The 21244-nt window shown below is 40.3% G+C and overlaps 1 protein-coding gene across 3 annotated transcripts in view; it reads left to right on the forward strand.

The window, feature by feature from the left end:
• Positions 1-21244, forward strand: part of TOX (thymocyte selection associated high mobility group box) — a 297688-nt gene that overhangs the window by 136023 nt on the left and 140421 nt on the right. For 2 of the 3 annotated variants that reach the window (XM_067712259.1, XM_067712261.1), the window contains exon 2: positions 9762-9827. The exons of the other annotated variant lie outside the window; for it this stretch is intronic. In XM_067712259.1, the coding sequence (XP_067568360.1) occupies positions 9762-9827 (66 nt within the window). The remainder of the gene's footprint in view (positions 1-9761; positions 9828-21244) is intronic. 3 annotated transcript variants of the gene reach the window in all.

The following is a 21244-nucleotide window of genomic DNA, read 5'->3' on the forward strand; positions in this document are numbered from 1 at the left end:
ACAGACCTGGAATTGAGGCTCTGCTCTACCCCTTCCAAGTGACTTAATTCTTTAAGGCTCAGTTTCCTTATTGGTCAAAGGACATGAATACTGCCTGCTTCACAGGGTTGTTATAAGGATTAAATGAGTGAATGCATGTGTGCATCTGGCACACAGTCAGTATAAAATAAATGTTAGCTTAGCTGCTATCACTGTGAACGGGGCCTGGCACACAGTGGGTGCGAAAATGAGCATTTGTTGAATGAATGATTACCACATTTTTATCTGGGACTGTGTTGATTGCCATTACATTTTACTGTACGGCAGCAAGACCATGCTAGATGGTTCACCCCTGATAGTACCATGTGGTGATATTCTCGCAATTTTTCAGTAAAAGAGCATCACATGGTGCCATTCCAGAAAGTACAACAAAGGAGACCAATCTCTTCTCACCGTGCAGTATAAATAAGGCTTTGACTGGAAGCAGGCTTGCAGTTTCCAGCAACAAGACTTCCAGTTTCGGATCTGACATGTTTCTGGCACCATATCACGCTATAAGAAAGATGTTGTCCAAAAGGAGGATGAAGTATTTGGGAGGATGCTACCAAAAAAAAAAATTCAAATGGGAGTGGGAGAATGAGGAGGGGGACTAGTTAGAACTACTGTAAACATGAAGACAATAAAAAGAAACTTAGGAATTGAAACTCTATAAGTACATGTAATGAACATGCCTTGGGAAGGGCGCATCTTATGCATGAAGTCTTAAGCTAAAGCAAGGAAAATTATTCCATCATCTTCATAAAAATGTGGATAAGTCAGCAGGGAAAGTTACATGGGATCATGGGTTAAATTTCAAAGAAGGTGATGTAAAAAATAAGTATAACTATATAGTATTTGAAGATCTCAAAGAAAATTGAAGAAGTATACTCCTTTTGATAAAACAAACGGATTGAGTGACTTCTCAAGTTCCTTAAAGTGAAAGATCCATGCTAACAGAGCTTTGCTTCCTTTCCTAATGGACAGATTTATACTCAATGACTTGAAAGATTTAATCCAGTTCTTCAAAATGTCAGTATGTTTTCATTCAGAAAACAGAAACTCTCTGGAGCCTGAAAAAAATAAATGCTATATATGATCTCAAAAAGGAAATGGAGTAGATCTAAACTGAGCTTCTTATATTTCTAATTGGTCAGGTTTGCCCTGAATATACCAAAATATATTTCAACACCTGTCCTACCATTAGGAGATTTTAATGACCAGAAGTCTCTTCCTGTAACATAGTTGTTATATTTAGTCTCAGTGTTATTTTCTGAGTAATAATAATAGGGAAGTGAGAATCTCCATCTTAATAACTCTGTACCTTCCTATTTGTATTTTTATTTGGTACCACTACTTTTACTCTCAAAATTATTCAATAATTGTTTGTCCTCAACTCTTTTTAAAAAGTTTCCATCCCAGTCTAAATGTAACTTCTCTGTTAATCTTTTTCTACATCTGTTCTTCAAGTCTCAGAACCATCTCAATGCTCTGAACTTCTAGTCTTACATTTTTCTTGTTTTGAGGTTCCCAGAATAGAGCGTGCTCTTCCAGACTAGACGTGCGAAAAATATTCTCACCTTTTTCTCTATGTGTCAGGTGTCAGATACTGGAAAATGTTCACCGTGCTTTCAAAGGAATACCAGAAATAAAAGAGCCAACCCCCCCCAAAATAATGACTTTCATACTTTTCATTCCACGTCCATGCAGGATTTAGATACTGTGGTAAATGAGGTGAGAGCTGATGTGATGTGGAAATGGTGCGCTTAGGTAAGGATTGCCAGCAAGCTTGAATGTACTTCTCAAATTGTTCTCTTAGTAGATGGATTCAGAAAAACTTGTCTAAAACGTGATACATCAGGGGAATGTTCTGAAACAATCATTTGAAACTACACTGAGTTTCAACTACACAGTATATAGTTTTACAGCTTTTTGCTTTATAGAAATTCAGAAATTACTTGGAAATTCATTTCAAAAGCAAAACTCCTACATGGAATCAGAAATCATTGCTCCTGATTTTCTGATATCAGACACCATGTGGAGGGCTTTTAGTAAATGGAGTGATATTTTCATGGTATTGGAAAGTCTTAGTTCTGTTGATTACTGTTTCATAAATTTGTTTCTGTCTCTGCATTGGCATTTAAAATAGAGCTAATGACTCAATAATAGAAGCAGAATAAAGACGGCATGAAATGTAGCATTGCAGTTAAGAGCTGTCACGTACTAACCTTGGGCCACTCACTGGGCATTGTCTTGGTCCAGGTGCCCCAGAAAGCAGAGCCGGCGGTGAAAGCTCGCATGTTAATGCCAGGAGAGCTGGCCCAGGGAATCCAGAGCAAGGGGGACCACGGCAGGGAAGCAGGGAGAACGGAACACGAGGTGCGTGTTTCCAGGCTTGCCGTAAGCTCGCATGTTAATGCCAGGAGAGCTGGCCCAGGGAGTCCAGAGCAAGGGGGACCATGGCAGGGAAGCAGGGAGAACGGAACACGAGGCGCGTGTTTCCAGGCTTGCCGTAGCTTTGCAGCCAGTCACCGCTGCTTGTGGGGCACAGGGGACTTCTCTACAAAGGCCGCAGGGACCGCCGGGAGCCAGTCCTCTCCACCCGGCCATACTTCCCCCACGCTCTCAGGGTCTGTTACCAGCCCTTCTGCACAGACTCAGCAAGGCAGAACCTCTTCGGCCCTGGCCCAGGGGCAGAGCCTCTTGATGTCAGTTGGTGTGGGCTTGGGGCACCTCTGACTGTACCTGTGGTGGCAGCAGGAATGGTGGGTCTGGCGACTTTATCACCATGAGAACTGTGGAATTAAAGGCCGGCGGCCAAGGCCTGAGGGTCAAGCAGGCTGAGCAGACCTGGGGAATATGTGATTGGATCCATCACAGCCAGGTTACTTAACTCCTTTGTATCTCAGTTTTGTCATCTGTAAGATGGGAGTAACAGTTGTCACCATATTACAAGACTGTTATAAAAATTAAGTGGCTTAATATATTTAACGTGGTTAGAAAGTGCCTGCAAAGGTTAGAACTCGTTTGAACCATTATGGCATCATTTTCTTAAGTGTGGAGCCATCAGGTGTGACTACTTAAACTAATACAGAGTGCATTTGAGTTAATAAGTTCGGTGTGTTGTTTAAAAAAGCAAACACACATTTCACTGTAGCTGTACCCTTAACAGCAGAGGGGGACTGCTGCTACCGTACGAGGCATGCCATTGGGCCTTGGTATAAGACAGCGTTTATGAGGACGGGATCAAGGTAAATGCATAGCACTGTTGCTGAAAATGTCAGTTATTAAAGTTAACAACAGAAGCATGATATACAGTTCTTCCCCAGATAAACATATCACTAGGACAAAGATGAGAATATAAATTCAGTTCCCAAATGGAGCCTAGATTCTAAGCGGTGGGTATAGTGTTCTACTTGGGACACTATAGCCAAGTGGGATGATATTTTCTCTCTCTCCTCCTCCAGAGGCCAAGTGTTCAAGCAGCCACTCTGTGCCCAGATCATATTTCCTCTCCATGCCATTCAGATCTGCAGCAGAGTGTTTACCACTCAAGTTCAAGTGACAGGAGCCGACCGAGAGGGGTTTCTGTTTCCTGGTTCAGCTCTGTGCCCCCAGGTTGTAATGCACATCCATTCAAAGCACCAACAGCAGTTGTTTCCTTTTCTCTGGGTGTTGATGGGCTGTGCTCCCTGGTCTCCTTTCAGTGCATGCGAGCCGCTTTCCCAGCCCCAGTGCTCAGTACGTTTCTTTCAGCCTGGCGCAGCATGGAGGCGGACTGCCTTAGACCATCTCACATTTCCACAGTCAGCCTTGGAGCTGGAAGATAAATAAACACATACTCCCTCTCCAGTGTCTCCTCACCTTGTTCCTGGAGAATGGAGGATGCGTAGTAAGCTAGGAGCTCACCTTGCTCTATTTTTATTGGCTACACTTTACTCTGCGTGTGAACAGTGGTGACAGCTGTGCTCACCTTTCACATTATGCTATAGCTTTTAAAATGCTTTGCTCTACATGAAACAGCAAAAGTCTTTGCTTTCATCGACCAAACTTACGCAATTTCTTTCATTACCAAAAAAAAAAAAGTGACTTTTAATCTTACATTGAGCCAAGCAGTAAAAAATGGACATTTTACTTTGACGATATTACCCTGTCTTATAATGATTTATTATCTTCTAAGAAATATCAAATTAACTCTCTGTTATAAACATTTCCATTTTTAGCTCCTTTAAAAAAAAAAAACAAGAGTATCCAATATTCCTTCAGAGAACACCCAGAAATGTAAGGTTTTCGCTTTTACAGGAGATACAATGTGGTACTGTTTCATGAATCCCATGGGGTCCCCCCATCCTCCCCCAGCAGCAGTTTTCTGGTTTTCTTCTAATGGTTTCCCTAAATAGATCCCATTTCCTATAGCAGTGCCAATGATTGCTTTATACTTCACATTCTATCTTTGATTTTTCTTGTGTTAGTGGTTTTGGGAGCCTAATACTGCTCATTTCTGCTCTTCGTTCACTATGTTCAGACAGTGTTGGATGTCTGCTTTCAGTTTTTAAATAGAAGAAATAATAACTACCTAGTTTGAAAAGCTCTTTGGGATTATGGGTTTGGTTAATATCCTCTGAAAACAATTTTTAAAAACTGTAGTAGAAGATTATAAATGACTTTTTATGTGATTGCATCCCCTGGTGCTTTGAAATCAAAACACGAGAAAGAGTATAACGCACTTGGTCAGAAGGGCTAATCCTGAGTTGATGCCATTTACATTTAGATTTAAATAAGTCAGCCTGTTTATTCCTTCAAACTTTGCTTCAGGTTTTAAATTGAGAATACATGGAAATTTTAAGTCCTAGGTTGCTTAGATATATTTTGAAAAGTTATAATGCCTAAATTTAGCTGACTTCTAAGAATAACTGTGACAAACGTAAGGAGTAAGGAAATGAAGTTAGTTATTTTTAATAAAATCATGTTATTACAACAATTATGAATAAGGTTCATCTAATATGTGGTCCAGATGAAGTGAACTGGGGTCATTAGTGTAATAACGCAAATACTGTGCCTTCCAGACTGTGGGGTAGGCAAACAAGCCCCACACAGACCATCGGAGGTCTGACCCCTCACTTATTATTTGCGATGGAGTATAAGACAGTAGCCGTAGAGTCTGCCCCCTCACTTTTTATGGGTGATGGGGTAGATGGGTGATGCAGTGTGTCATAGTGGAAAGCTCTTCCACTAGGAATCTAGACCTTGATTCTACACCCAGATGTACTGCATGACCAGTAAAAAGTCTGTTTCTTCAGTCATAACATGAGGGGTTCAGATATGATGCCTTCAGGGGACCTTCCCAAGACCGAAATTCTAGGACTCTGTGCACTGTAATTCAACTTCAGATGGCAACGAGACATAAACCCAAGCCACAGGATGCATTCTAAGAACGTTGCGTCAGCACACGGCCTGTTGGGATCCCTGGAACCAGCTCCTGGACCGGGGTGTGGTTGGGTGGAGCTGTAAAAAGTACAAGGATGACATTAACCTGAAAGCAGCCTGTGGTTGAGAGGGTGGGGCTGGGGCACTGGGATCTTGGCTTATTTTTCTCCCCGGGCTCAAGACTTTGTCCAAACACAGGGGGAATGACCAAGATTGTTCTGACATACAGTTATCTTTGTTTGGCAACTCAAAATTCTTCAAAAAGAGGCCATAAGTTAATTTATAGCCAGATCTCTTGATTCTTGGTCAATCTACATGTTTTTTCATTGAATAAAAATCTTGAGGAAGGACAGTTTCCAGCATTTAAGTATTGGTCTCCTGGTTATTTCTGTACATTTTTTTTTTCTTCGTAAGAGCTTCTGCTCCTATTTTAATTCTGCTCCAGTTTTAATCCACTGTAAGACTATGAATTTTCCCCTTTCAGAAGCCTTCAAACCATTCTCTAAAAGCTGAATATTCTTCCTCCTCTCAAGTCATTGCCTTCTCTAGGAAGATGATCTATTTAACCAAGCAAATATAGTTTAACTTTTGTTAATTAGACATTGCCTGAGGACTTCTTATATGCCAGCCCTAAGCTATAAAGACACTAAAGATAACCAAGATGTGTACTGTCTTGTAGCTCACAGCCCCATGGAGTTAGTCCCCTGGCAACAAAACCTGCCTGGAACCAGAAAGCTACCACAGGGTGCCCAGAGGCTAGAGACAGCCCTGACTAAAGGGAACTGAGGGGTGTAAGAAACATTTTAACAAGTAAAAGGGAAGGAAGGCAGTCTGGACGAAGAGGTGCGGATGTATGTGACATGGACCGGGGCACAGGAAGTGGGCATGGTGAGGCCAGAGACTCTCACAGCAAAATCACTGTGGCTTCCGCTCCCCTAGAAAGCAGGCAGTAGTGTAAGATAGAGGTCATCTCTTTATGTGTCTCTACATTTCAGCTCCTCCAGAGATAAACTTTCAGAGGAGTTGTGAATATCTTGATAGTAATAGAAGAAGCCACCTGTATAGAGTTCACCAGAGAAATGGAACCAACAGATATATATAGACAGAGATATACTGAGATAGATATAGATATATATATATATAGAGAGAGAGAGGCATGGGGAGAAGGAGGGGGGTGGAGAGAGGGGAGGATTTCTTATAGGAATTGGCTCATATGATTATAGAGGCTGAGAAGTCCCAAGATCTGTACTTGGGAAGCTGGAGACCCAGGAGTTGTTTGTTTTTTCTTCATAAAAAACAATATTCAAACAATAACAAATGGTATAGTTCCTGTCCAAAAGCTGGCAGGCTTGAGACCCAAGAAGAGCTGATGTTTCAGTTGGAGTCTGAAGGCAGGAAGACTGGTGTCCCAGGTCAAGCAGTCAGGCAGGAGGAGTTCCTTTTCACTCTCAGGAAAGTCAGCCTTTTTGTTCTATTCAGACCTTCAACTGATGGGATGAGGCCCATCCACAGCAGGGAGGGCAATCTGCTTTATTCATTTTACCAATTTGAATGTTAGTTTTGTCCCAAAACACCCTCACAGACACACCCAGAATATTTTTCCAAATATCTGGACACCTGTGGCCCAGCTAAATTGACACATAAAATTAACTGTCAGGACTTCCCTGGTGGCGCAGTGGTTGAGAGTCCGCCTGCCGATGCAGGGGACACGGGTTCGTGCCCCGGTCCCGGAAGATCCCACATGCCGCGGAGCAGCTGGGCCTGTGAGCCGTGGCCGCTGAGCCTGCGCGTCCAGAGCCTGTGCTCCGCAACGGGAGAGGCCACAACAGTGAGAGGCCCGCGTACCGCAAAACAAGCAAACAAACAAACAAAAAATTAACTGTCAAACCACCTCCCTGTGTTTTAAGACTTAATTATAAAGCATCCAGGAACATTCTGCCAGCCTGATTACTAAATTGCCAGGTCACTGGGACTCTTGTTTTTTTTTGAAAGCCTCACAATACCATAGAAATTCTGTACAGTATCTCAACATCATTGAGATACTGTCATCACTCTGCTTTGATAATATATTGACATTTTCAGAATTTATGGCTTACTCATCATTATGATTCAGAATATATTTATATTTGTTATGGGGATTGCATGCATGTGCTAGAAAGTCAGGTTTCCTGGGTTTGAATCCCAGCCCTGCCTTTTAGTAGCTGTGTAATTTCGAGCCTCTAGCTTTGATTCTCTGTGCCTTTGTAGGTAATAATAATACTTTAACTCTTTGTTGTTGTGAAAATTAAATCAGTTAATACATGTAAAGGTACAGGTAGGTTACAGGCACATAGAATATACTCAAAAAAATGGTTTTTCTTGTAGCCACATATCTTTTATTTAAAATGCTGTTTCAGCCTTGGCTCAATATTACTTAAGCGCTGATACTTTTTGAGGAAAGAGTCCTTAGGAGCAGTAACATTGCATGTATTCAATTAGCATACACTTTGGATAGACTAAAACCAAAACTTCAAAGCTTTAGTTGGCTTGAGAATGACACCAGATTTAGAAAATGAGTAAGAGAAGATGAAATAGAAAGTAACACATTTATAGAATATGCACAGGCAGTGGAGTATTTGATTCACTTCACTACTTCAGTTTAGTTTGCCACAGTCAGAGAAACTGTCCATATTTTAAATGGTTCTTTGGCATCTTAACATTAAAAACATTTATAAACAAACCAACAGTGGGTGGCGGTGGAGAAATGCTAAATGATGCTCTTTGTTAGGTTTTGAGCCGGTAGGAGTAACAGGCGGATCGATTGGGGCTAGACTACCTTTGGGCTGAAGGCATTCACCTGACTGATGGAAAACCAACCTTGGGTAAGTCACTCGGACTCAGGGCTCCTATGCCAGATGACAGAGCAACCAAACTGTCCAGCTGTTCTTCTCTGGGTGTGCTATTTCTGATCTGTCCAAACAACCACATCTTTCAATGAGTGACTTCAGATCTGTTTAGGTAAGTCTGTTCACAAAACATGAAATACATTTGCGGGATGATGTGTGAGGAAATCCTTTGGTTCTTTGAACTTGATGAGTGCTTCAGTGTCCTTAGGGAGGTCTTTACTTGTGCAGCTCACGTTTATGCGACTCTTCAGGGCACTGACTGCTGCTGACTGTAGTTCAGAGCCAGTTCCGAAGGTGTGGTGTGTCCCCAGCGTTCGCAGGGCCTCTTATGCCATGTCTATAACACGGTTTTCCGGTGGCGTAAAAGTCCATCCACAGAACTGTGCGCGTGTATCTCCATCAGGAACACTGTTGTGTCTTGAAAAATAACTTCTCAGATTTTCAAGTTCCCGTGTCTGAAACTAGTCTGCAATGAAAGAACATTCAGACTCAACTCTTTGAAGCTGGCTGTATTAGTCCATTTGATTATTTCCTTGGGAAAATTCTTCTTTTAACTAAAAGGGAAATGCTTTGCCCGTTTATCTAGTGACTAAAGATAGCTGAGGATTAAGTTTGAATGGAGTGATTACTGCTTTCAGAAACCCGAATAATGAAAAGTATGCTGTTGTTGTTGTTTGAACTCTTCCACAGCTCTGCACTCGAACTGCCCCCAGGAATTTTCTCCTCCCATCTTGTTCCTAATTTTTAAATTCCTATACGGATTTCTATGCATTTGTAATACTTACATTAATTCTGTGTCTTTGAAAAACTTCGGAGAGGAAAATTTAATCATCGAGCCTGTATATTTTTATTGTTATCCATTATTATTATCATTCTTAGCATGCTTGTAGTGGCACGTGCTCTTTTCAAATATTGTTATAAAATTCTTTAATCATAAGGCTATTGTGATGAAGCCAATTTCAGTCTATTATGAAAACTCTGCACTTTTTCATTTTTGAGAGCCAAACTCAGAATGCATTGAGCTGTGCCTCAGTGTATTTTCCATTATCCTTTTCTTTCAGAAATCATGCCATCCACTTAGTACTTCATTACAACCGAACTGCAATACGTATATACGTGGTACGCAAAATGAGCCATTTTGTTTTAAAACAGATTGCAGATGAAAGGAAACCATTCATTTCTTGCTTGCTTGCTGTAATTACTAGAGCACTAATTACTCCAAATCACTGACATCCAGGGTCAGGAAAGTGACAACAGAAACATCAAAGAATAGATGTGGCTCTCTTGCTGTGACAGATTTTGCGTATTTCCAACCACAGTATTTTTTTTTTATGGCTACTGTTTTCCAGTTTGATGGTGGAAAAAAACAAAACAAACAAAACAAACATGCACACAGTCAAGATTGCTGAATGTTTACTATTATTTCATTCGCAGTTTGACGGTGAGAACATGTATATGAGCATGACAGAGCCGAGCCAGGACTATGTGCCAGCCAGCCAGGTGGGTTAATTAATCTTCTCTGCCTTGTTTCAAATTGTAATTAAACAAATTCAAAGAGTTGCATTGCAAATGAGTAGCACTATCAGTAGCTGCCGCAATCAGGAATAATCATAATTTATAAACAAAGCATTCAAGCCTTGTTTTCAGTTAATGAGATCGAGCTGATAAAACACCAGAGTTGGCATTTGTTGAAAGATAATACCTTGTTTCCTCTCCAGAACGGCAAGCAGCTGTTTTGCCAGCATGATCTTTCCTAAACAGTTGTTTTACCTTTAGGAAATAAAGTCTTTACAGGTGCAGGTTATTTGAGCTTCTGACTATAGATGAGTTAATTATCATAAGCTACACATGTCGCAAATAGCTTTAATGATCAATTATTGGGGCAGTTTTCAATAAAATGTTCCATTGATCTCCAGAATCGCAGGGCCAGAAAGTGCTCTATGTCTGTTTTCAAGCCAAAATCCGCGATATGATGGGAAACCTTTGAAGGGCACGTTTGTATCCATTTCCCTGGGAATGGTTGACAAGGTGTTTAATCATGAGAAGTGACAACAGAAGTCCAATGAAAATGTAAATGGTTACATTTATAGACGTGAAGGCTTGGCTATTTATTTTTAGATACTTAAGACCAGGCCCCTTGATCCACAGAGGGTGTTTGAAGCAAAGTGGTAACTGCCCTAGGGGGCCACTATAACATGGTATGTAAGAACCTTGTAAGCAAAAACAAATAAATGAATAAATGAAAGTGAGGGAGAGTTTACAGGAGCATTGTGTGGACTTGCACATATTTTTTTCTGGAAGAGTATAACCGTGGTAACTTGGAGTTTCATGTGTCAGTAACTATAGCATAAACTCAAACATTGAAAACAGTTGTTTTCATATCCGCCCAAATAGATTTGATAACTGGGAAGGGTGGGGGAATAGGGAACAAAAATAGAACGATTTTTCTTCATGGTGCTTGTCAGTGAATTAAATCTAATGTATGTGTCAGGGGTGCACTTTATGGGGCTTTGAAATTTCTCTAAGAACAAAATGTCTCAGGCTTAACTCAAAACAGAGGCAGGCCTGCCTCTCCATGAACTTTGCGTTTAGAAGTCATTATGATCACTGCCTTCTCTGGCAGACATTCTGGAAACTATACTGTATTGTTCAGATGAGAAGGTCATCATTAAGTTCAAAGATCCGGACTACATTTCCTTCCATTCAACTGAGTCGATCACTCTCAGAATACCTTTGGAAGGCTGGGCTTTGCGTTTAGAATTTTTACTTAACTGAATTCATTCAGCTAAGTAGCCGGCAGGATCCATAGGTAGTTCTGAGTAGGACTGTTTGATTAAAAAATGAAAAATGTTACTATTAATTTTCTTCCAACCATCAATCCCAAAACTGTACTGACAAGTTTAGTATTACTATTAGATTAAAGCAACCTGGTATCATCTCTTCGTTGCCTTTAGGGTTTTGAAGTGTAAGGGCTAATTGAATTTGTTTGAAACAGTAGAAACACAAACTCAATAAATGATTGCTGTTATAAAGCAGCTGCTCCCTTTCAGAGAATCATTATGTCCGCCTTGAAGACTTTTGGATAAAGGGTGGGAAATTCAAAGCATATACATTATAACAACTTAGATTTTTAAATTCAAGTACAATGAATAATATTAAACCCTGACTAAAATCAAACAACTAGCATTATTTTTCTTAATATTTAAGTCAAGAGTTACCAAGAATGTTTTAAATGCCAGTGATAATTCATGAAGGAGTAAAGAGCTCCAGATACTTTATGTGCTTTGTAAAGATATAGCCGGTTTGTGTGCCTGAAGCAAACTGTTTTTTAATAATGCAGCACATATGAAAATGTTTTTAGAATGTGCTATTTCAAAAATTCCACTAATGTAAAATAATACACACTCTGGCAGAGAATAAGCTTCACAAATTACGTAAGTTGAATGGCCTTAGCTAAATTTTACACTTGACATTCCTTTTGTTTACTGTAATATGGTATATTCAAGAATTCATTACCTGGTATTCTTTTGGGAATTTTAATCAATTTACCCCTTTCGGCAACTATAAATAAGATTTTAGTCATCCTGCAGGAAAAAAAATAGCTTTGTTCTTTTTCCTACATAACATCAAACATCTGCATAGTCGAGTAATCCAAGACAACTTGCCTCTTAGTATCTCTCAACAATTTTAATTCCTGTTCAATTGTCAAATCAGTACATGCTTTGGGACTCAACAGACTAAGTTGCTAAGTAGTAGCATATGGCACACTACTGCTCCTGTGACGTTGCTGCAGGCAAATAGCATGATTCTAAACTTGAAATGATTTTTATAGAAAGCCAGTGCTGGAATGGCTCCAGAAATGGAAGGACACTGTAAAAATTAATGATATTCTTTTAGACAGTCCCAGAGGGCTCTCTGGCACTACCTACTACGTGAATTCTATACCTCTTAAGCTAGTGTATACAAATCCTTAAATTTTTTTGCATATAATTTTGTAATCGATAGGCAGCTTTTACATCAAATATACCACCCTATAATAAGCCTGATAAGTATGCAATAAAAACCCATGACATTTCCACTTCTCCCGGCTTCGTTCTTAGAATATTGACTGTTTTCTCCTATAATAGCCCTAAGTGTGCTGGCCACTCAGTGCTTTAGACACCATTTAGCTTTTTCTTACTCTGGGTAGCGTTTGAACCATGCAATGCAAGATTTCTTTGTGGGTTTCTAGACCCTGGCTAAGGGGGCCCATGTTGCTTGATACCTCATGAACTTGCAGGTTCCCTTCTGTAGAGTTTGGGGGAAAATGTGAGTGGCTAATGGAAGGGAAGCCAGACATGAGGAGGGGCCACTGGCCATCACACACTCCTTTGTCATTCTTAACGTGTCATGTTTGATTGACCAACATGCCGAAGGACACAACAAGGAGGTGGAAGGGGATTGGGCTGCCCACCAGAGCCCTGCCCCTTCTCCAGAATAGCCCAGGCCCACTCATGCTGGGGATCAATCCTTCTCTTTCCCTGAAAAACTCAAGCTCCTTTCTCCAGCCCTTACAATTCTAGTACCTTCTGTAATTCCTTATATGTGATTGATTATGCTCAAGATATAAATGTTCATTTGAACCAAGTACATCAAAGGAAACAGGAGTCCGGTTCTCTTGACAGGAACTTTCTATGGCACCAAGGTCATTTATCTATTTATTTACTTATTTTTTCCGTTTTCTTTTCCTCATTCTTTTTCTTCTATGGAAGTTACAAAAATATCATTTTCCACGACTACCTATTCATTCCATGCTTTCCACCCACACTGGCAACATTCTTTACCAGTTCCGTGGACATAGGAACTCTTCACTTCTCACCTGTGTCTCAGTTCAGGAACTGTGTGGAAAAGATTGAGAAGGACTGTTTTTTTTTTAATGTGTGTGTGTGTGTGTGTGTGTGTGTGTGTGTGTGTGTATACACACACACATACACACAAGAAATAATCACCTGACAGGGAAAATCAGAAGATTTTTCTGGTGTCAGATCATGGAGAAGATTTGGTTACTTGATTGAACCATGTTTTTTAATAAATCACTTCCTCCTTGACCTTGGCCTTGACTCCAGTAAACCATTTCTTTCTGCTTGTTTTCCCTCTTTATTTCCCTGCTTCCTTCATTCCTTCTCCCCTTCTTCGTATTTTCCTTCCATCCTCCTTCCTTCCATGAACAGTTATCCTTTAAGCTTGAACTAATTTTTGTTGTTAATTCTGCTCATCATAGTAAACCCTAAGTATTAAATGTCCTGACCTAAGATCCTGTTTTAGATTATTTTCAGGTTGTGATCAGCTCTCTCTGCTGCTTTTTTCTTTCTGCACTGGAATTGTCTCTCTTACCTGGTTCCTCAAATTTCAAGATTAAAAAGAACTATGATAAAATAAAGCAACATTATTTTTTCCTTACAACGTACATCTAACAACTTACAATCTTACAACTAAGCATCTAACGTGCATTTTGTGCCATCCATCTTGAATGGAAAAGTTGAAGAGCGCCATCTAGGGCAGCTCTCACGTGAGTTTCAGGTTTGATTTCTAACCTCCCTGGGCACCTGTCCCTAACAGCAGCTCAGACTCAACATATCCATTCGTCAAACTGAAATTCATCACCTCCAGCCCACTCCCTCACCCCAAACTTCTTTTTTTCCTATATTGCCTATAGTCGTGAGAGTTAACACCACCCCCAGCCCCGTCACCCAAGACAGAAACTTGAAGAGTCTCCCTTACACCCTCAGCCCTGAGTTGATCCCAGGTAGTTCTGACTCTACTTCTCTGCATCACTGCTGAATCTGTCTCCTCTTTTCCTTCTGTGTAATTACTGCCTGAGCTCTGGACCTCAAAGGTTCTCATTAAGTCAGCTCATCTTACCTCATTTCCATCTTTCCTTCTCTCCTCTTGCTGTTGCTGAACGATCCATGTTCCTTCCTTCCTTACACACCTCCGTGCCTCTCCAGCATCTGGTTGGAGTTACCGAGGCACACATCTGCCCTGCTGTGGCATGTAGCCTGCCCACCTGACTGTGGTAGGACTCGCCCTTCTTTCTCTCTGGATCTCCTGTGCTTAGATGATGCCCGACACGTTGGAAGTGTGCAGCATTATTTTGTGTACATGTTTCAATCACCTTAACTCTTTGAGTCTTCTACTTGCGATGGTTTTCAGCCCTCCTGTGCAGACATTTAGCAAATCTGGCCATGCCCATTCCATTCCAGGAGCACCCCTCCTCCTGGGTGTCAGCACCTTGCACATTAACAAAAGACACCAGCACTTCTGTCTCCTCAGAGAATTATTTCAAGTCCAAGACTCAGAGAACTAATGTGATAATAGATTAGATAATAACAGGCATTTATTCTTACAATAATATCGGATTGCTATTTGTCATATGCAATATAATGGCAGCAGAACCAATAGGACTTTCCAAGTTCTTTTTTGTGCAGTGTTCTCTTTTTTTTTTTAACATCTTTATTGGGGTATAATTGCTTTACAATGGTGTGTTTGTGCAGTGCTCTCTTAAATCTACTGTTAGAATTGTAATATTTTGAGGTTTGCAAACATATTAATAGCTATATCTGTATTTTTAGTTACATGTTTTCCTAATGAGAAAATTCTCAGGGTTAGATAGAAAATAAATGAGGTATGACAACAGGGCCTGGAAAGTATAATATTTTTTAAGAGCACTTTGGAAAAAACATCTCTTGACTTAGGCCATAAAATTTCCATGATCATGACATAAATTTGAACTATAAATTAGACCAATTACTTTTAGATTGGTTCCTTTTGGCAGAAATTTCGGGAGTAAGGTCAGCTTGACTTTTTGACCATTCACCCAATAAAATAGCAAAACTGCCAGGCTTTGAGTAATCTAGTTAGTCCAGCAAAGTCTGACATCTTAACAAGCCTAAACTAGTTACTCAAACCAGTCTTCAGTGTAACGTTCAAATGATTACTCTGCGCAGTCCCGGAGGTATTCATTACAGACAAAATTGCTCTTTTGCCTTGCATACAAGCTGAGTTTTCAATGGGAAATGAAAGGCTGCCTGGAAAAATAGGCCACCTAATTAAGTTAAACTACTCTAGCATTTGGCTTGACATCTTCATTACTCAAAATTAAAAAGATACTTCACTCGAGCACACAAGTTACTATTGTTTATGTTGTTTTCTTCCTAAATTGGCTTCTTACATGGAAATCTGTTTTTCAGAATTATATCTTGAAATAGCTCACATATTTCATACAGTTTATAAAAATGTCTTAATAGCTGTATGGATACTGAATACCAGCACCATGCAAATATATATCTTAGGGCTCTTGATAGTCAAGCACACATTAGTCTTTCTGCAGATTTTCTTGATCATTTACATTTTGGTATGGTTGAAATTTAGATGATTTTTTACCCACCCAGTCTTTATTATTATTATTATTAGTTGGGTATCGACTCTAACCTATAAATGATCAGTTACATGAGAAACAGAATTCCTCAAAAAAATTTTAAGTAGACAGTAAAATCTAAACTGAAATTCATTTGTCCAGTAGAAGTGTTTTATATCAACTTCTCTAGCAGAGCTATTTTGGGAACATTTTAAAACACAAACACATGTAGAGCACACCATCTACTGATTGCCAGTTCCTACTCATTGACACTAATGAGGCTGCTGACAGGTTAAATGTTGTGTATCATATACATTTCCAAGCTGTGGGATTTGTGAATGCAAGACTCATTTTTTATTTCAGAAAATAAATGTTTGTTGCTGAGTATGCTTGAGAATTTTATGATAATTGTCTAATAGTATGTTTTTTCAAGCATTAGGCAAATGCATTTCAGTGATAAAAATTATGAAACTATCTGTATGGAATAGCATGTGTAACAAAAACAGATTCTCCAAAAGCATCGAGCTCCATGTGAAGGATGGTTTGCTCAGTGAACAGCTGTCAAGTGACACCAAGACATTTAGGCACCAGCAAGAGGTGCTGTGACTCTAACACACAGCCTGGCCAGTTATACAGTTGATTTTGATACGTTTTGAAAACAGCCCTTTAGCTTGTTCAGAATCGTATTTTTTTGCAGCTGTTTTTCTTTAGCACATGAGCAGTGATGAAAAACTAAATGATCCTTCCTGTTAAATTTTGCAATATATATATATATATATATATGTGTTAGTTTTTTTTTCTATCACTCATAATAAACCTGTCACTAAAGGATGTCTAAAAAATAGGTATGATATTCAAGTTAAGAATAGCAATATGTTGAATGATGTTATCTGTCCATGCCAACTCTACTTCCAAGACACTTTAAGATTGTTCCAAACAAACACTAAAATGTCATTATGCCCGTATGTCAAGTAGAAGCGACTTTGCCCATTTTTAGTAAAAGAACACTGAGGCTTAGAAAAGCTGTTTTTCCACCCATCCCTATATCTTCTGAGACCACCTTCTTCATATCCTCACCTGCCACCCAAACACCTTTAAAAAAGTGTCAAGTTTCCCTTTGCAGTTTCAGTTCCTTGGTTTTAGAGCAGACTTAGCTGGACTTCCCAGAAACACGGAGTTTCAGTTTCATCTTTATCCCACATTTTCTTTCTTTCTCCTGTGTTTTTTCGGATCTATGTTACTTCGCAGTTTGGACATAAAAATTTCTAACTATAATCCTAATGATCTGAGAGTGATTGGTGGCTATCTTGGAAAATGCTCTCCATACACTCCTTCCTCTTTGTAAGTTATGATCACTGATCCTGTCGCAAGCAAAGTCAAACAAGTGACTTCTTGGTTTTGGCATCAGATCTTCAAATAGAACATCCTGGTCTGAAACTCAGGAGGGCTCTGAGGGTCATGATTTGAGACCAGTAATGAAGCCTTCCTTGGATGTGACTGGGCCTCCTAGCATTTCAGGAGCAGTCCTGCATTCAAGAATAGCTAAGCCCATTGTGAGTAGTTATTTTCTGAACTCACACACCAGAGTGGCCATGGAGGAGGGGGAGCTGGGGGCAGGGATAGAGCAGGGCCAGCGCCCTGTACGGAAGTTGCCTTCAGGGAAGCCTGAACTCACCTGTACTGTGAGCACTGAGCTGTTTATTTCTTATGCTCTGACTTCAGTTAAATGTCTTGCTTGCCAAGACGATGGTAAGTTTTAGTAGGAAGCTTCTGCTTGGCTGGAAGTTTAGGTTAGCACTCCCCTACCTCCTTGGTAAAGAATGAAGTCGATCCATAATAATAACAGCTGTCAGTTGGCAGCTACCTGTGTCTGTAAGGAACTAAGCAAAGGCCTTGCACTCATTATCTCATTTAATCCTTACAACAATTCTTGGAGGATGATAATGATAGAGGGACTGGCCAAACATCAAAAAGATAGTACATATCCCAGCTAAGTTCCTGGCCCGGAAAGGCCTAATGCCCAAGTCAGACTCCATCCATGGGCAGCAAGGCCTCACTGTATTTTAGAACTTTAAGGTCAAAATGTTGATGTGCTAACCTCAGACCTCGTTAGTATTCAGATAACTGCATGTGTTACCGTGCGTGGGAATACTCTGAAAAACAGCAGGTTGAACCAAATATTTGACCATCTCTTCCCTACCAAAGCAGCAATTTCATATTTGTTCAAACACACATATAAGCTGTGCAGAGGTGAGGTGTTTATTTGCAGTCCCTGGCTTCTTTTATCCAAAGTGGTGATTCCTTCTTTCCCATCTTTTCCAGCCTTTTCCAAACCTTTGCCTCCATAGCTGTTCCCTTTTCCTCTGTATTTTCATTGCTTTCCTTGTCTGGGTCCAGGACTCTTCCCCTTCTTGTCGTTTTTCCTTTTCTCCACCAAAAGATAAACAAAGTATAGGAGGTCTTTGCATCACAGACGTCGCACCGCTTCCACTGCTTTCTCAGGGATCCTGCTCCTGGGAAACCGAAGGAGGAGGAATTCTATCTTTTTTAAACTCAGGAAATTATCTCCAATTGTTCATCTTTTTTTCCCCTTGCCCCTATCTTCAGCTCCGCTTCAGCATAAGCTTTCTTGGTAGTGAAGACGTAGAAAGCGAGATGGTCCTCGGATACCTAGGGATCCAACTGCAATTGCTTCCTGGTAAAAGATCCAAACAGTGGGAATTGCCTGTTGGAGAATGATGATCTTTCCTTTCTCTGGCCCTCTTGATTGTGGGAGGAGCCAGACCAAGAGCAGAGGCCATCTGTTTAGCTCCTCTGCTAATCTGGCTTTTTCATGAAGAATGTGGGTTTACATATGCAACATTTACTGATTTCTGTACAATGGGAAAAAATGAAAAGAATGGCCATAAACACATATAGTGTGTATTTTAAAGTTTACATAAAAATATGTACATATAAAAATAGGCCAACACTGAATGCTTAATTCCATGCTGGCTGCCTATATATGATTTAGCAAAAAGAATCTGACCATAAGCAAAAATCAATTTAGCACAGGTTTCTTAAAAAAGAAAATTTTATTAAAGCTCAAAGGCCGTACATGCTTTAAAATAGTATATTAAAACCCAAATGCGGGCTTCCCTGGTGGCGCAGTGGTTGAGAGTCCGCCTGCCGATGCAGGGGACACGGGTTCTTGCTCCGGTCCAGGAAGATCCCACATGCCACGGAGCGGCTGGGCCCGTGAGCCATGGCCGCTGAGCCTGCGTGTCCGGAGCCTGTGCTCCGCAACGGGAGAGACCACAACGGTGAGAGGCCTGCGTACTGCAAAAACAAAAAACAAAAAAACAAACAAAACAAACAAAAAAAAACCCCAAATGCATTGGGCTTCCCTGGTGGCGCAGTGGTTAAGAATCCACCTGCCAATGCAGGGGACATGGGTTCGAGCCCTGGTCCAGGAAGATCCCACATGCCGCGGAGCAGCTGAGCCCGTGTGCCACAACTACTGAGCCTGTGCTCTAGAGCCCGTGAGCCACAAATACTGAGCCTGCGTGCCACAACTACTGAAGCCCCTGCACCTAGAGCCCGTGCTCCGCAGCAAGAGAAGCCACTGCAATGAGAAGCCTGCGCACAGCAATGAAGAGTAGGCCCCGCTCATCGCAGCTAGAGAAAGCCCACGCACAGCAACGAAGACCCAATGCAGACAAAAATAAATTAATTAATTAAAAAAAAACCCAATGCATTTTATTCAATTATGAAATGTAAAAAATTCTATGTATTCATGCTATGGGTTTCCCCTCTGCTCAACTAGTTCTCTGAATACAGGCAAATCATTTAACCTCTTTACTCATTTTTCGCATCTACAAAGTGGGAGCGTAGTCTCTGAGGTCTTCTCTCGAGCGAGCATTCTATAATTTCATTTGAGCATAAATATAGAACTCTAGAACATTATCCTAAGAAAAAAAATGCATAAGGTTATTCACCACAGTGAGGTTCATAACAGAGAAAAATTAGAAATACCCTAAATGTTTGGTAATAAGAAACTGGAATAAATTACAGAACATGCACACAATGATATAATATGTCGTCATTTAAGCAAAATGTAATAGATGATATCTACTGACATGAAAAATATTCACATCCTTTTAAGTGACCAGGTTAAATTATATGATGGTATAATAATATAGCTTACATTTATTGATAGCTCTTATGAGCTAGTATATTACTCAAATTTAAATAATTTGTAATAATAATTTGTAATAATAATGTAATTTGTAATAATAATAATGATATAAATCATTATCTCATTTATCTCAATTAATCCTGATATACCCTTAACGAATTGAATACTGTTATCAACCCTACTTTACAGATTTGGGAACTAAGGTTTAGAAGAATTAAGTAACTACACCTGCTAAGAGATGAGATGAGATTTGCATATAGCATTTCTAGCTCCAAAATCAGAGCTTTATTAAAAACAAAACAAAAGCCCAAAACAAGATAGCAAATATGGACTGAAAAGATTCTTGAAAGAATGCACATGTTTTAATAGTGTAGGTTTTTTTTTTTTTTTTCCTGAGTGGTTGAATTCGAGTGATTTTTTTTCAGGTATATTTTCTTCTTTTTCACTCATTAACATGTATTATTTATAAAATAAACCCCCCAAAAATTGTAGAAGTGAATCTCAAAACTCAACGTGAGAACTGAAGACATCTGGAAAACTAAAAAAGATGGACTGCATTTGTACATAAAATCTATGCTAAGCAATGAAATTTTAAATGTTTTAATTATCCCCTTTAAACACTGAATACAGAACGATGACCTATTACCGGAACATCCTTGGGCCCCCCACTAGGGTTTCAGAAGTAGCTTCCCCACTTTAATATGCTCTCCCTAGTCATCGTCCATGTGTGGTTTTGGGTTGTGCTGGGGGGTGTGGGGGGCCACATTATTTGTTTCCCAGAAACTTTTTTTTGAGAGTGGCCCTAGCAGCAGTCATGGCACACAGAAGAGTGCTGGACTTCCCTGCCCTGCCCACCCCTGATCTGAGAGTGCTCGGCCCACTGCCCTAACACCCACAGATCCTGAAAGCTTCAGCCTGTTAACCCCAGCTCAAGGTCAGAGCTCTCCCAAACCCAGCCCCAGTGTCAGATACTCTCTGGGGCGGCCTCAAGCTAACCCTGTTTTCTGGTCTCATTGAGGCTTTGCACCCTGGTTCTCAATGATCCAATAAAAACAAGTCCCAAAAGAGGCTCGCATTGGGCTCAGTACCCCAGAGTTTCTTTTGATCAGTGGGCTCAATCTTGCCCTTGAAGTTTTCTTAGATGTTGAAGACCTGACCTCCCTGTTGAACCTCCTTGCTGCACTGTCTGGACTCGCTCATTTGTCAGTTTTGTGGTCTTCCCTTCATCACCTACTGCATCTCAGCAGAAGTGTCTGATCTTCAGGTCCTGTTATCAGGGTAAATCTGCTTATAACAACCTCTCCACCCCCCATCATCCCAGCTTCAAATAATTCCTCTTTCATT

Source organism: Pseudorca crassidens, chromosome 17, assembly GCF_039906515.1.
Source record: "Pseudorca crassidens isolate mPseCra1 chromosome 17, mPseCra1.hap1, whole genome shotgun sequence".
Taxonomy (NCBI): domain Eukaryota; kingdom Metazoa; phylum Chordata; class Mammalia; order Artiodactyla; family Delphinidae; genus Pseudorca; species Pseudorca crassidens.